This window comes from Staurois parvus, unplaced genomic scaffold, assembly GCF_062004578.1.
Source record: "Staurois parvus isolate SC_StPar_1 unplaced genomic scaffold, SC_StPar_1.0 ptg000234l, whole genome shotgun sequence".
Classification (NCBI taxonomy): domain Eukaryota; kingdom Metazoa; phylum Chordata; class Amphibia; order Anura; family Ranidae; genus Staurois; species Staurois parvus.
The window spans coordinates 4,717,929-4,735,033 of NW_028318030.1; the positions used below are offsets into that span (position 1 = coordinate 4,717,929).

At 40.6% G+C, this 17,105-nt stretch overlaps 2 protein-coding genes across 5 annotated transcripts in view; one reads left to right on the forward strand and one right to left on the reverse strand.

Moving 5' to 3' along the window:
• The window catches only part of RASSF4 (Ras association domain family member 4), a 418,821-nt gene that overhangs the window by 172,865 nt on the left and 228,851 nt on the right, over nt 1–17,105 (forward strand). The window lies entirely within an intron of this gene.
• On the reverse strand, nt 2,261–3,854 carry DEPP1 (DEPP autophagy regulator 1). The gene is made up of 2 exons (XM_089680021.1): nt 3,311–3,854; nt 2,261–3,005 (listed from the first exon to the last, which is right to left on the reverse strand). Exon 2 carries the CDS (start codon nt 3,001–3,003, stop codon nt 2,398–2,400), a length of 606 nt encoding a protein of 201 aa, XP_089536147.1. The 5' UTR covers nt 3,004–3,005; nt 3,311–3,854; the 3' UTR covers nt 2,261–2,397.

A 17,105-nucleotide genomic window follows, 5' to 3' on the forward strand; every position in this document is an offset into this window, starting at 1 on the left:
TCCAAAACATATGTGTGGTGCAAAAAACACTGCACATCACCAAATAAAATACCATACCCACAGTGAAGCATGGTGGTGGCAGCATCATGCTTTGGGGCTGTTTTTCTTCAGCTGGAACTGGGGCCTTAGTCAAGGTAGAGGGAATTATGAACAGTTCCAAATACCAGTCAATATTGGCACAAAACCTTCAGGTATCTGCAAGAAAGCTGAAAACGAAAAGGAACTTCATCTTTCAGCTTGACAACGACCCAAAGCATACATCCAAATCAACAAAGGAATAGCCTGAAGAAGATTAAAGTTTTGGAATGGCCCAGCCAGGGCCCAGACCTGAGTCTGATCGAAAATCTGTGGGGTGATCTGAAGAGGGCTGTGCACAGGAGATCTGACAGATTTGGAGTGTTTTTGCAAGGAAGAGTGGGCAAATATTGCCAAGTCGGGATGTGCCATGCTGACAGACTCATATCCAAAAAGACTGAGTGCTGGAATGAAATCAAAAGGTTCTTCCACAAAGTATTAGTTTAAGGGTGTGCACACTTATGCAACCATATTATTTTATTTTTTACTTCCCTCCACCTACAAGATTTCAGTTTGCTGTTCAACTGAGTTGTACAGTTTATAGGTCACATTAAAAGTGGAAAAAGTTCTGAAATGATTTATAAAAAAAAAAAAAAAATCCCAGTATATATACCGCTATTTGTAATCGATATAACTTTCATGTAAACCAATTAATTTACACGTTTTGAGATTTTTTAGCAAAGACATGTAGCAGAATACATTTTGGCCTACATTTTTGATGAAATTTAGATTTTTTAAAAAAATTTTACTGGACATGTTTAATAGCAAAAAGTCAAAACATATTGGTTTTTTTTTCTCAAAACTGTCACTTTTTTTATAGCGCAAAAAAATAAAAACACACAGGCAATCAAATACCACCGAAAGAAAGCTGTATTTGTGGGAAAAAAGGATGTAAATTTAATTTGGGTGCAGCGTTGCATGACCACGCAATTGTCAAAGTAACGCAACGCCATCCTCTGGAGGGCAAGTGGTTCTGAAATTTTTAATATCAGAACTGCTATAAGAAAGGGTAGGTCCTAATAGCTTGTACTGAAAATTTAACTTACTGCTAATATCAAAAGTATCACAAACAGTACTCAGCTGCATTGCCCAGAAAGTGACAATTTTATCCAGTAGACCGCAGATTCATGAAGGCATCCAGGTTACAGTGAAAATTAGTACCTGATCTGTATCAGTAATTTAAGCTGTGAGAAACTGCAAACTAATTTGTATATCAATTTAAAAGCAGTGATTGGTGAGTAATCAATATCCTAACTATTCAATGGCTTTTGTGGCCCAGTTATCTAACCAGTTGTAGCATTCAGTGTCCAACATAATTACAAGATCTCATAACAAGGTACTTGATGGACAGTGTTCTAAGTTGTCCTGTAATGTATAAGTGCAGCCTTGTCCAACAGCTGCAAGCATTATAAAAGGTGTTACAAAACACAGCTCTGTTCTGTAGTATAGATTTAAAACCACTTGCAGTTTGGCAGGACCCCCTTTATACATAACCCTTTCTATGCAACAAATTGTTTCCAAGTTTAAACAAATGACTTTTATTTTTTTAATCCACTCCCAGCATGCCACTGACACCTCAGCCGTGCACAGTTTAAATATCCAGTTACTCAAAAGAAGGAAAAACTGGATCCACATAGCAAGTCCTGAAACTAGGTTTATTTTGAAATGGAAAGACCCAACAATATCAACAGTCCTGGAATATGTTGACGTGTTTCTTATGATTGGACACTTTGCTAAGTAACACATCAAGGTGTCCCATTGCTGCTAATGTGGTATAAATTGAAAATAAACCTTTTGATTTCTAGAATTGTATGAACTTTTTCCTTTTTCTGGTCATATGACTATCATATGTTAAACAAAATTCTTCCTTTCATTACCTCTTTTTTACTTTCTTTTTAAATTTGAAGTTTTCCCAGCTTTGTTTAACATTGTAAAAATTACATTGTTACATTATTGTTATAATATTGAAATATTTTATAATGTTATTGTAACATAAATAAGTGTATTCATATGTGTATGAAACCCTGATAGTTAAAATCTGATCAATCCCATCTTATCCACAAAAATGTTTCAGGTTTCCCTGGATTTCCTGCATTGTGGATTCAAATTTGTTAAAGTACTTTATATCGCTACATAAATAAAAATGAATCAAATAATTAACTCATTAAAAGCTCAGAAATACAAATTAGTTTTTTCAAAAATAAATAAATATTTATTAGTAGTGCAGGTCTTCAGAATTCAGACAGTAACTGGTCCAGTTTAAATTATGTAATACAATAAGTCTTATTAATTATAGTGTTCATTCCATTTAAGTTTAGTAATTCATAACTCGTATATGACAGGTAGCTGTGGTTTGTGGATTTTAGTTACTGATCCCCAGTTGTTATAAGCAATGGAGCGGCATTTCTTTTGACAGCGTGGGTACTTGCTTTTTCTTTCAAGTGTACTTTGGAGTTCAATGCTATGACCTTTGCTGCACTGTAACCTTCTGTTTGTGTCAGCAGTTTTATGAAAGTTTATTGTATTAGAAAGGTTACATTTTTTAAGCACAGCAGATTGGAATGTCTCCCCACCCTCCTGGTTTTTGTTTCCATTTTGTCTGTATAGCCATGCCAGTGGGTCAGTTTGTAAAGAGATTAGGTTTGCATGATGGGATTCCTGTGTCACATTTAGAACTTTAGGTTCACAAACCTTCAGTGATAATCTGGGTCTAAAACGAGTCCTCCTCAGAGTTTTGCATTGGCCATAGTGATTATGATCTGTTGTTAGAGAACTAGGCTGTGCCAGTGTCTGAATGGATTTGACATAATCTTCCAGTCCAGTGTCTGTGTGCACATCTGCATTTGGCTTTTCGTGTTGAGCTGATATCTCTATATCCTCACTGATGGTGGGTAGATGCTCTACGGAGATCAGAAGTTGAGATCTCATTGCTGACAAGAACAAAAAAAGACAATAGTTATTAGTGTAATACAGTCAGTCGCTGAATGAAATATATATATATATTCACTGGTTTCCGTGTGCTTATTGTATACCAATCTTGTCAGTGTGGTGAAACAACTGCAAAATTGTGTTGGCTTGACATTTTTAACTGAAAACTCTAAATATGCCTTATGCATTTTATGTACTGTAGTATAAAAAGTATTATAGGCAAACAGACAAGAGTATTGATATATTGATAAATTATGGCTATAGCTTGAATTTGCTTGACTTTGCAAACAGCATAGGATGTTTTTACCTTTTGGAGGTGGTATATGAAGTGTCTGTTGATTCCTGGTAGGTCTGCTGTGCTCCTGGTCAGTTTTGCTCTGATTAATATCAATGGTGAGGTCTTTTTATAGCTTGCAGCAGCTGTCAGCCTCTCAGCTGTATTTCCCAATATAGCATCAGCTGTGAACGTGAGTGAGGATGTGAAGAAGGTGATGTCCCCACGGATGTGGGGGTAGGAGGGGGCTTCCAGCTTCTCACTGGCTGTAGAGTATTTGCTTTTCAGTTTTCCTTTCCTGTCTCGCCTGAGCCACTGTGTACTAACCAGCAGGATGTTAATGTGCTTTCCGACACGTTTCATGAACACCTCATTGCACACGTAAACCCTGCCTTTATAGCATTAGATTACGAAACACTGTCTTTTCTTTTTTTTTAGCAGACAAACATTCTTCCATTTTCAGAAAATTTTAGCCTCTTAGTTTCTGCTAAATGTCATCAAAAAATAAAATGTTGCCAGGCTCTAACAGGTAGATTCTGTGCCTACGTATAGTACAGCCAAGGTTGAAACTGCCTTCTGTCTAGATTAGTGTGCTAAAATCAAGCAATGAAGTGGCTTTTTCTGGGTACAAACATTGATGGAGAGCTATAAATAGATCCAAACTGCAGCCATGGCACAGGTAACGATAGTAACACATCAGAGATTGGATAAAGAGCTTTGGCATGGAGTTTAACTCCTTCAATGTCAAATAGTGCAGGAAAGCATAAACATAGGGAGTGATTTACTAATACTAGTGCACACAGAATTCTGGTGCAGCTGTGAATAGTAACCAGTCAGCTTTTAACGTCAGCTTGTTCAATTAAGCTTTGACAATAAACCTAGAAGCTGATTGGTTACTGTGCACAGCCGTACCAGATTCTGCATGCATCAGTTTTAGTAAATCTCCCCCGTTGTTATACTAAATCTCTTTCAGTTTTTTTTCTTTTTTGTTGTTATAGAATATACAGTTCTGTGAAAAAATATTTGCCCCCTTCCGGATTTATTTTTTTTTTGCATATTTGTCACTAATGATTCAGATCATCAAACAAATTTTCATTTTACACAAAAGATACCCTGAGTAAGTACAAAATGCTGTTTTAAATGATGATTTCATCTTCTTTTTGGGTCTCCTGGCTCCTCCCCCTTGAGCAGTGCCCCTAAGGAAAGCCGTTTTGTCTTAGGGCATTGCTGTATGCTCGTCCCTGAGCCACTGCTCTATGATCCATAAGATACATAGAGCCACGGCTCGTCCCCGCCCCCCACTCTTTCCTCATTGGCTCACTGGCTGTGATTGACAGCAGTGGGAGTCAGTGAGATCCCGCTGCTGTCTCATCCAATAAGGAGGAAGAGTCCCCAGACAGCAGAGGCTGTCAAGAAAATCGCTGGATTGGAGGTGGCCCCGGTTAAGGATTGTCTGGGGGAGCCACTGCACACAGACGTTTTTTAACTTCATGTATAGAGTACATGAAGGTAAAAAGCCTTGAGCCTTTATAACCACTTTAAGGCAAAAAAGCTGTACAAACCTGCCTTGCCCTATGTGAAAATGTAATTGCGCCCCCCCCCCTTTGCTAAATCATGAATGAACTGCATTAACCACATTTTTTGGAAAGCTGAGTTAAATTTCACTTGCCACACCCAGGCCTGAGACCTGTTAAATCAAGGAATCGCTTAAATTGAAGCATTCTAAAAGGTCTTAAGAAGCAACACATCATGCCTCAATCTAAAGAAATTCAAGAACAAATGAGAAACAAAGTAATTGATATGTATCAGTATGAAAAGTGTTACAAAGCCATTTCTAAGGCTTTGGGACTCCAGCGAACCACGGTGAGAACCATTATCCACAAATGGAGAAAACTTGGAACAGTGGTGAACCTTCCTAGGAGTGGCCGACCTATCAAAATTACTCCAAGAACACGACGACTCATACAGGAGGTCATAAAAGAATTCAGAAAAAAACAAGAACCCAGAAGAACCAAGAACTGCAGGCCTCACATGCCTTATTTAAGATCAGTGTTCATGATTCAACACTAAGAAAGAGACTGGGCAAAAATGGCATCCATGGGAGAGTTCCAAGGCAAAAGCCAATGCTGACCAAAAAGAACACAGAATCGTCTCACATTTGCCGAAAATATCTTGATTATCCCTTTTGGGCAAATATTCTGTGGACTGAAAAATTTTTACTTTTTGGAAGGTGTGTGTCCTGTTACATCTGGCGTAAAACTAACATAGCATGTCAAAAAAATTAACATCATACCAACAATCAAACATGGTAGTAGTAGCGTGATGGTTTGGGGTGGCTTTAACGCTTCAGGACCTGAAAGACTTGCCATACTTGATGGAACCACAAATTCTGCTTTCTATCAGAAAATCCTGAAGGTGAATGCTCAGCCTTCAGTTTGTGACCTCAAGCTCATTTGGGTTATACAACAGGGCAATGATTCGAAACACACCAGCAAGTCCACCTCTGAATTGCTCCAAAAAAAAAAAAAAAGAGAAATTAAGGTTTTGGAGTGGCCTAGTCAATGTACGGACTTAAATCTGATTGAGATGCTGTGGCATGACCTTAAAACTTAAGCCGTTCATGCTTGAAAGCCCTTCAGTGTGGCTGCAAAGAAGAGTGGGCCAAAATTCCTCCACAGCGATGTGAAAAACTCATTGCCAGTTATCGCAAATGCTTGATAGCACTTGTAGCTGCCAAGAGTGGTACAACCAGTTATTAGCTTTAGGGGGCAATTACTTTTTCACATAGCTCCAGGCAAGTTGGGACAGAATTTTTCCCTTGATAAATGAAATCATCATTTAAAAATAGTTTTTTTTAATTTACTTAGGTTATCTTTGAGTAATATTAACATTTTTGATGATCTGAATCACCAAGTGTAACAAATATGCAAAAAAAAAAGTCAGGAAGGGGACAAATATTTTTTCACAGCACTGTAGTTCTCAGAACCAAGGCTCGTATGTGTATTAAATTAAATTTGTCCATTGACTGAGACTTCAGCTTGATGCTATCTGAACAGTGAATACAAGTTTTATACATTTAGATGAAGTAGTTGTGAGTGGACATGGACAATTTTAGACCATACATGTAAAGTTAACTCTACTTTTGTTCTTCGGATAAACTATCTACATTGAAAGGATTTGAAAAGATTTTAGTTATTGCGGTATTTTATTTTTATGTTCTAAAGAAATTGCTGTTTGATTCACTGTTTTTTTGAACTGATTTATGAATGGGGAAGTCCACATTCATTAAAATCAATGGTGTAATCTCAATACTGTAATGAGTAAAACTTCAGTTTCTGAATTTTTTTAGAATTGGATGAACCTTATCAAGTATCCAACCAAAAATTAAGCTCTTTTTTTAGTGCATACCCATTGAAATTAGACTTGTATCTAAATGAAGATTTCTGGGAAAAGCAGTATTTAATCACACAATCAGGAAATTAGAAATCCAGAGTCTTTCTTGAGTTTTCTTGACAAGTATAGAAAATTAGATGAAAAACAGGTAATTTTTAGTAAAAATAAACAAACTTGTGTTTGTTTAGCGAAACCAAAGTTTTTGGTTTTAAATCACCTCGAAGGAAAATAAATATGGGATCTGCCATTTCTGACTTTTTGAAGGTCATTTATCCTTATCCTTGCCTAATTACTTCTTGCCATGAGTAAAACAATGCTGCTATCAAGCTCTTTCATTTTATCTAAAGCCAAAGCAGAGATGACAAGGTAGTTTTCAGTAACATGTTTTATAACAGAGATTGCAGAGAGTCTGCTGTTGTGTGATATGTGAAACAGCAAAGGACATCCACTGTGCAACACTAGGCATGTAGCAGAGCTTGTTTCCATTTTCAGTGTTTTTATAAATGTATACAGTCAGGTCCATAAATATTGGGACATCGACACAATTCTAACATTTTTGGCTCTATACACCACCACAATGGATTTGAAATGGAACAAACAAGATGTGCTTTAACTGCAGACTGTCAGCTTTAATTTGAGGGTATTTACATCCAAATCAGGTGAACGGTGTAGGAATTACAACAGTTTGCATATGTGCCTCCCACTTCTTAAGGGACCAAAAGTAATGGGACAGAATAATAATCATAAATCAAACTTTCACTTTTTAATACTTGGTTGCAAATCCTTTGCAGTCAATTACAGCCTGATGTCTGGAACGCATAGACATCACTAGACGCTGGGTTTCATCCCTGGTGATGCTCTGCCAGGCCTCTACTGCAACTGTCTTCAGTTCCTGCTTGTTCTTGGGGCATTTTCCCTTCAGTTTTGTCTTCAGCAAGTGAAATGCATGCTCAATGGGATTCAGGTCAGGTGATGGACTTGGCCATTGCAGAACATTCCACTTCTTTTCCTTAAAAAACGCTTTGCTGCTTTTGCAGTATGCTTTGGGTCATTGTCCATCTGCACTGTGAAGCGGCATCCAATGAGTTCTGAAGCATTTGGCTGAATATGAGCAGATAATATTGCCCGAAACACTTCAGAATTCATCCTGCTGCTTTTGTCAGCAGTCACATCATCAATAAATACAAGAGAAGCAGTTCCATTGGCAGTTATACATGCCCACGCCATGACACTACCACCACCATGCTTCACTGATGAGGTGGTATGCTTAGGATCAGGAGCAGTTGCTTTCCATCTCTATACTCTTCTCTTCCCATCACTCTGGTACAAGTTGATCTTGGTCTCATCTGTCCATAGGATGTTGTTCCAGAACTGCGAAGGTTTTTTTGGATGTTGTTTGGCAAACTCTAATCTGGCCTTCCTGTTTTTGAAGGTCACCAATGGTTTACATCTTGTGGTGAACCCTCTGTATTCACTCTGGTGAAGTCTTCTCTTGATTGTTGACTTTGACACACATACACCTACCTCCTGGAGAGTGTTCTTGATCTGGCCAACTGTTGTGAAGGGTGTTTTCTTCACCAGGGAAAGAATTATTCGGTTATCCACCACAGTTGTTTTCTGTGGTCTTCCGGGTCTTTTGGTGTTGCTGAGCTCACCGGTGCGTTCCTTCTTTTTAAGAATGTTCCAAACAGTTGTTTTAGCCACACCTAATGTTTTTTCTATCTCTCTGATGGGTTTGTTTTGTTTTTTCAGCCTAATGATGGCTTGCTTCACTGATAATGACAGCTCTTTGGATCTCATCTTGAGAGTTGACAGCAACAGATTCCAAATGCAAATAGCACACTTGAAATGAACTCTGGACCTTTTATCTGCTCATTGTAATTGGGATAATGAGGGAATAACAAACACCTGGCTATGGAACAGCTGAGAAACCAATTGTCCCATTACTTTTGGTCCCTTAAGGAAGTTAGAGGCACATATGCAAACTGTTGTAATTCCTACACTGTTCACCTGATTTGGATGTAAATACCCTCAAATTAAAGCTGACAGTCTGCAGTTAAAGCACATCTTGTTTGTTTCATTTCAAATCCATTGTGGTGGTGTATAGAGCCAAAAATGTTAGAATTGTGTCGATGTCCCAATATTTATGGACCTGACTGTATGTACAAAAATGCAGATGGCTTTCAAAGCTTGATGTATTTTCTGATAAGAAACCCCAAGTACTGCCTGTGTTCTTCTGCAGACAGAAAATCCATATATCAAATTAATGTGGTTTGAGAGGTTAAAAATGTGACTTGTAGCAAAAATGAGTTGTGACTCATTTGAGTCACTCTGAGGCTTTGTATAGTGTGGTGCCCTCCTACTCAGGTTTGTTCACAACAGTCTTTCCTGAAAGCAACATGTCAGCATAGCTGGGTAAGGGCCCCCCCATGCTTTCAGGACCTAACTAATAAATTTGAGCCCACCTGCAGTCACGTCGTTCCTCTTTTTTTCTTCCCATGTGCAGGACCGAGGTGTGCTCCTCTGCTTGGCTGGTCTAAAGGGCTGGCTGCCCATCCATGCATGTGGGTTTCAGCTGAATGTGGTCCCTGGTGTACCAGTTAAATGACCCATAATCCAGGAAGCCCCACTGCTGGTCCTTGGGGCGGCTTTTATCATGGCTAACAGCCTTGTCTGGGGTCTATTTGGTCCATTGGAAGTGGGCAGCGGTGTCAGCAGAGTCTCTCCTAGGCAAGCACACCTGCGCAGTACTAGTGTTTACAGTTGGATGGTGGAGGATTGTTGACTGAAATTTAAAAATGGTTTGTATCCAAATGAATGCTGCATTGCTAGGTATTGTGCCTTGCTCCCTGCAGCTGCTGTGCTTACCCTGAGCTCCTCCACAGATTGTATTCTGCATACCAGGTGAACAAAGTGTCAATAACCTGTTGGTGGCTTCTCATGTTGCTTTACTATTGTGCCATTATGCCAACCCCCTCAAAAGTCCAGCATTCCCAGAGAAGGTAGAGGAGTCCCTGTGAAAGGAAAAAAACGAGTGCGCTGGCATAGCTTATTATCCCAAATACCAATTTATTAAAACGTAGGTAAAATTCTAATCACAAACAAGTGTAGACAAATCGCATAAAAATAGACAGTGACAAAGTGCATGTCTCCACAACAAGTACAAGGACCTGATGTTAAAGAAGTGCCATCTAAGACCTAAATGCGGCTGACACGTTTCCAGGGTAACCCTCTTCCTCAGAGCCAAGGGAACCTATGCCCTCTCTCCCAATATATCTCTCCAGGTCTTAGGCAGGTGACCCATAGCTCCTCCCTCAAACAGGGGGTGGGATCACTGTGCAAGTAACACACAATGATAATAGAGGCAGATAATAATAATAATAATGAACAGTAGTAACAAATACTAAACAGATATACCATGCAACATAAAGAGCAGGGATAGTCAATAAACTGGTGCATGATGAGTTGTTCAAGTGCATAGTGAGCTGGTGCTAGTCACCCCGCAAGCCTAGATGGACCCTGGAAGAATGGTGCATACAACCAGTGAGCTCCCAGGGAACCAGCAGAGCAGCGTGGAACGCACACCATCATCCACTTGGAAGTCAGGAGTGGAAGTGTATTCTGGTATCTCATGACATCACGTCTGGTCCTCCGGACAGTACAGAGGAGAGCCAGTGATACATACACCAAGAATAAGGCTGGCCATACACTATACAATTTTCTGGCCAATTTCTGCCCAATTTCCTTTAGATTTACCTTCAACTATGTAGTGCAAGAGCCTGCCTAATTGGATACAATTGAAAGTGTTGTTAGGTTTGACCTCATATTACATGGTTTTTGGTAAATCTAAACCAAAAATCTCAAGAAAATTGTATAGTGTATGGCCAGCCTTAGTAGGTATACCATATTCAAACTCCCCCTGTTGGAGATATGTGGAATAGATGAAAGGACATCGCCACAATCGGCCTGCAAGCAATTAATTGTATAGATACAATGTGGGGAACAACTAAAAATCTATATATGTGTAAATGTATACATAAATAAATGAAAAAGCTCTCTACACCCAAAAAGATAATAAAAATGTATGTGCAAGGTGTGTGTATATAAAATAATCTGTCAAAGGGGTACTAAAAGGGGGGGAAGGAAGAGGGGAGAGAGATGCCACAATAAAATTATAAATTATATTTATTCCTTTCGCAGTTGCTTCTAGACATCCCCTGTTGTTCACGAGAGCTGCAAGGCTACACCTTCCTGCTGAAACTTCATACACGTCCACGTCCAGCTTTCCACACTTATGCGCAGGAGTTTCACCTGTTGGAACATAGGACATCCTTTTATATTTTGTTTGTGCTCTCTAGTTTCTCAAAAAAAAAAAATTCCTTTATTATGTCAACAATTCCCTCGGATGGTTTGTGTACATTGCAGAATATTATTGTAATTCTGTTGCAGATTCCTACCGTTTTGTTGCTCTTCTTAATAAAACATTTTCCTTATCTCCTTCTCTCTGGCAGGGCAAAGTTTGGTTCATTAAGCACCTGATTACTTCAGGGCTGTGGTTGGAAGCTGCAGTATCAACTTCCATCAAGTAGTTGTTATCCCTTTAGGGTTTGTTGCTAAGCAAGCTATTTTCTACTTTGTTACATTATTATTTTTTTAGCTACTTTGTTAATTGGCAGGGAAAACCCTGTAAAAGGATTATCTAGTCTGGTAGCTTTCCCAAGCAAAACAACCCTCTTAAGACTTTTTCAAAAAAGAAGACGCAGATGACTGTGTCATGAACATGAATGTAAGTGTTTCACTTACCTTGTAAAGGGGTTAAATGTTCTAGCAACAAGCAGTCTAATAGCCTTCCCAGGTAAAACAGTCTCTTCAGACTCTCCAAAGGGGAAGAGACAGAAGAACATGACGCTATGGATTTTGCTTTGTTCCAGCAACCAGAAATGAGGATGATGACACTTAACATGTTGTCACATTCATTAAACAAGTGGCCAGTACATTCAAAAGGAGTTTTTTCCACTCACCCTGTGAAAGGGTTATATGTTCTGGCAATTAGAAGTCTCATAGCCGTGTCAGGCAAGACAGCCTCTTCAGACACTATGAACAGGAAGATGTGGATGAGCGTGACTATATGTATCCTGATGGTTTAAGCAGCCAGGGATAGAGATGATGGCACCTAACAGAATGTCACATTCAATTAACACATTGTTAATACACTCTAAAGGAGTGGTTTCCACTTACCATTTGAAAGGGTTATCTGCTTTGGCAATAAGAAGCGGCCTAACATTCCCAGGCAAAGCAGCCCTCTTCAGAGTTTCCAAAAAGGACGATGCAGTTGGACATGACTGCATGAATACTGCTTTGTTTAAGCAACCAAGGATAAAGATGATGACAGCTAACAGGTTGTCACACTTGGCTAATACACTCTAAAGGAGTATTTCCACTCACACTGTGAAAGGGTTATCTGTTCTATCAATGAGCTGTCTCCTAGCCTTCCAGGCAAACAATCCTCTTCAGACTCTTCCAAAAGAAGATTCTCTTGAGCATGACTGTATGAGCACTGCTGGTTTAAGCAGCCAGAGATAAAGAAGTTGACACCTGTGATCACATTTGATCACATTTATGACAACAAGTGATCACATTTATGGACCATGTGGTCAATACATTCTAAAGGAGTTGCTTCCACTCATCTTGTGAAGGGGTCATATATTCTGCCAATCAGCAGTCTCAGAACCTTCTCACGCACATCAACCCTGGCCAGATTCGTCCAAAGAACATGTGGATGAACATGACTGTATGATTCTGCTTTGTTCAAGTAGATAGAAATTAAGATGATGGTGACCAGGTTGTCACAATTAATTAAGCATGTGGTCAAGACACGTTAAAGGAATTAATGAATTCACCTTCTGCAAGAGCCATCTATTCTGCCAATGTCCAGTCTTCCGTTTAGGGCCAATATAACTGGTCTCAGAGCCTTCTCAAACCAATCAATCCTCTTCAGTGCCTTCTGAACAAGAAGATGAGGATGACCTTTGTCCAGGGTTTTGATTCCTCCTTTTGTAAGGTTGATTAAATGCCTTTAAATAGAAGCAAAGCTGTGGAAGTATTTCAAGTGCTCCCAGAGGATGGCTTGATAATTCCGTATGGCAGGGGTGGGCAAGTCCCATGAGGCATTGCAAAACTGACAGTTACAAGCATGACTCCCGAAGGCAGAGGCATGATGGGACTTGTTGTTCACCAAGAGCTGGAGAGCCACAGTTGCCCACCCCTGCCGTGACTGAATCAAGTTATTCTAGGAGATTGGAGCATGTTGTCACAGCAGGATGTCAAGGGTTTTGAATCATCCCTTTGGGCGGTGTGTCCCTTATGGGATTGGCCAGATACATGAATTTACCATTAGAAAATGATGTGGCATTCAAGGGTATACTCAATAACTGCATTATTGCCTCAGGATTAACATCTGTTGAGTTAAAGGAGACTGAAGTTCAAGAGTCAGTTTTCACGCTCACTCCAGAGAGGGTGTCTTCTGCATTTCTGGCTGGGAGTCAAAGAAACACCTAGCACATAATCCAAGAAGTCAGCGAAGAGCTTCATTTCAGGATGATTTATGCTATTTTGGCAATTGTGCCATCCATACATTTGTTATGGACACTTAGTCGTTCCTATTTGGACAAAGGTACAGCTTTGGTGATGGACACATGGTCACTCAAGGCAAGCATTTCAGGACATATTTGGGAGTTCTTTCATCTTTCATGTCTCAGATTGGGCCTTGCTCCAGCAGGTGAAGCAGACTCAGTTGAACTCTCACCCCCTATCAAGTCAGGTTTCTAGACTAGTAGCAGTCAGAGGGCCTAGGTCAGCAGTTATGGATTACGCCCTGTATGAAAGCGAGACAAAACTTGTGGTTGGAGAAGCTGAATCTTCTGCGTTGTCATTGCCATCTGATGAACCAGTGGCTTGTGGTGCAGTAAGACACCAGCAAAGGAGGAGGTAAGAAGGGAATTTCAGGCTCTCCTAGCCTTCAGTCTCCTCATCCAGGGTGGACCTGTCCTGTTGAAGTTAGACAGCACAACAACTGTGGCCAACATCCGGAAGGGGGGGCATCTCCTGAATGAGGTTTCTCTTATTCTAGAGTTGGCCCAATTTGGCCACAGTTTGTCCAGGACAATCCTAGATGACAATGAATGGTCCAGACTGCCGCAGGTCTTTTGAGAACCAGCGGGCTTGGCAGTCTCTTCCAGAGGTAGACCTGTTCACATTCCCAGTCAACACCAAGTTTCTTAAGTTCTATTCCAGGGCCCAGCACCCACAAGCAATTAGGGTGGAGGTGCTGATCACACAGTGGATCTCCAGGAAAGCTTATGCCTTTCTGCCTCTCCCTCTGATTCCCTGCTTGCTGCTGAGGCTGTGGCAGGGGCAGGTGAGTGTTCTGGCAGTGATCCCAGATTGGTTGAAGGAGCTTTGGTACCCTTGCCCCCCCCCCTAATGAGTGCCAAGGATTCACTCCCTCTGCTGGCAGAACAGATTCTCCAAAGTCCCATTCGGCCAGAGCCTGACAGGCTCAAGCTCGTGGCTTGGGTCTTGAGAGGCAGAGGCTTATAGACCTCGGGTGTTCTGTAAAGGTTGTGAATACTCTTATGAAAGCAAAGAAGAACAGCACTAACAGTGCCTATAGTAGAATATGACATTCAGGTTTTTGACCCACATCTTAACCCAATGGATGATCTCGCACATACTGGCTCCTAAGCTAAGTTGATATCTTTCTGGCCCGTATAGAATGAAGTGATTTATTTTATTTACGACTGTCCCTTCTAACATCTCCTCTACTCCTTACCCAGCCCCCCCCCCCCTTCTTATATTCTCTCCTACTACCTCACTTTGTATCGCCTTGTCAGGGCTCCGGGTATGACCAGAAGTGTGTGGACTGACACAGGGAAACGCAAGCTTCAGATATGGTATAAATAAGACAATTTATTAAAGATTAACAATACAAACATAAACGCAGTGCACCAAACCCCAAGCTAACACAAATACATACAACAAGGTGAAACAAACCCAAACCTAAACTGATACAGATACACAGGTACATACACATATAGAGCACAACGTAATCAGGCAGGCCGGGTCGATAACTATCGGGCAGGTAGGTACAGGAGGAGCAGGCGGAGAGAATGGTCAGGGTCACAAGCCAGGGATCAAAACAGGAGAAGTCAGCAGAGGTCAGGATCAGGCAGGGTCGGCAAAGAGTCAATCAGGCAGGAACAGGAACGCAGGTAACAAGATACAGGGGCCCATAGAAAAACACACACCAAGGCACAGACTGCAGGTCTGGCCATCCCTTAAATACACCTCCGTAATCAGCTTCAGGTGTTTGGCTGACTGCAGGGTTGAGTCTCTGATTGCTGAGAGCACCCGCTGGCCAGCCCTGGTACTGCAGCCCACAAGGCAGGTGAGTCCCACCATTACTGGCAAGTCCATTCCTGACACGCCTTCTCTATCTTTTCATCCTTTCATCTCTCTGATTCTTCTTTCCCTCACACCTTTTGTATGAGTCCATCAATCATATACCCCCAACAAAATATAACATGTAATCTCTCATACAGGTGTGACTAGATTCACATAGATCACATTCTTCCAAAATGGACACACTACTGATAACACACTTATCAACACGTCATATCTTTTCCCGGCATTTCACATTCCTTCAACATAAGGGCATACAAGTAGATAGGCGATAATTAATATGCATATAATGATTTACCTATTGCACCTTTTTTATCTGTTGGCTTGCTACACACTTTTGGATATAAAGTTATATCTTATTATGCCATGTACTACGATTCACACCCTTAGTCCATCTGCGAAACGGGATGTTGCATATTGTGTCTGTGTTTGGACTGTAACCTTTATTTGTATTTATATTGATCTACCTTAATTCTTCTAATAAAATTATTTTTGGATCAAAAAAAAAAGAATATGACAAATTCACAGGATTGTTGCTGATCAAGGTTTTACACTGGGCTCTTCACATGTCTGTCACATTCTGAAGTTCCTGTAGGCGGGACTTGATTTAGTTTTATGTGTAAGTATGCTGTGGGCTCACATTTCAGCTATCTCTGCCTTCACCATCATACAGTGGGCATCTACCTAAGGGATTGTTATTTGTGAAGTGGTGTTGGACTTGTTTGCATAAGATGCCTTCAAGTGGCCACCTGTGGTACCACTCATTGAAAACTGCTTTCCTGATGGCAATTTCATCAACCAGAAGAGTGTCCATATTAGCTGCCCGGGGTTTAAAATCTTTCTTACGTTCATCCCGGATAGGGTGGTACTCATGCAGATCCTCAAGATCGTGCCTAAGTGGCTTTCAGAGTCTATATCATACAAAACGTTGTCCTTCCTACATCCCTCTTGGGGAGCACCCAAGAAGTTAGCCCATCAGATGTGGGTCAAGCTTTAAAATGTTACATCAAGGTGACATCTGGCATCAGGTGGTTTTTTTGCAATTCCAGGTGGTGTGTAATGATTTCACGGTTTCCAACAAGATTATTGCCTCTTGTTTGGTGAAGCTCATATCCTTTGCTTACAAGTTAAAAGGGTTGGCTGTTCCAGGAGGAATCGCTTAACTGTCCACCCAAAGGGTCTCAACCTTGTGAGCGTCAGCAGGCTGAGTGTTTCCAGACACTATCTGCAAGGCAGCTACGTGAGGGTCAATATATACATGCATGGCTTATTCGTGTATAGAAGCCATCTTAATGACAGTTGAGTTTGGCAGAGGCATCCTAGCTTCTGCTTTTAGCCAGAATTGAGTGGCATGTAGTATTATCCCTCCCCTATGTGGCTAGTTAGTTCCCAGCTGTGCTGACATGGAGCGGTCAGGAAAACAGAAACTAGAATGACCGATACTTACAGTAACTTTCCTTTCCTGACGAGCTCCATGTCAGCACAATCCCCACCCAGCTTGGTAGGACTAGTTAAAGAATGCTGAGGCTGAAGGTGGGCTCAAATTTATGAGTTAGGACCTGGAAGCATTAGGGGGCGGGGCTCTTACCCAGCTGTGCTGACATGGAGCTAGTCTTATGATATCCTGCAGTAGTAGCCATGTGCTCCTGACCTGCTGGTTGAATGTATTGGTAATGAAATATACTGTATGTTATATTTTTTTTAACTCTCTATTTTTATTTTCAAAGTCAGACAAGAAGCCAACAAAGGTTTAAAAACAGTGAACGAGTCTTACAACATACCACTGTTGAGATGAGTTTGCAATTGTACAATTACGATGCATATTATGTATGCATTGTATACAACTGATTCAGTTGTTTGATGGTGCCAACACTGCGTTGCCAACATTGCAATCAAATGAACAAAAATAAGTGTACAGAAGATACATGTAGATGTGTTGTTGAATTTCTAATAGTGTGCATTGGTTGCCATAATT

Excerpts from the sequence above, each read along its gene's own strand:
- DEPP1 (XM_089680021.1), bottom strand. The coding sequence starts at position 3,003 with ATGAGATCTCAACTTCTGATCTCCGTAGAGCATCTACCCACCATCAGT.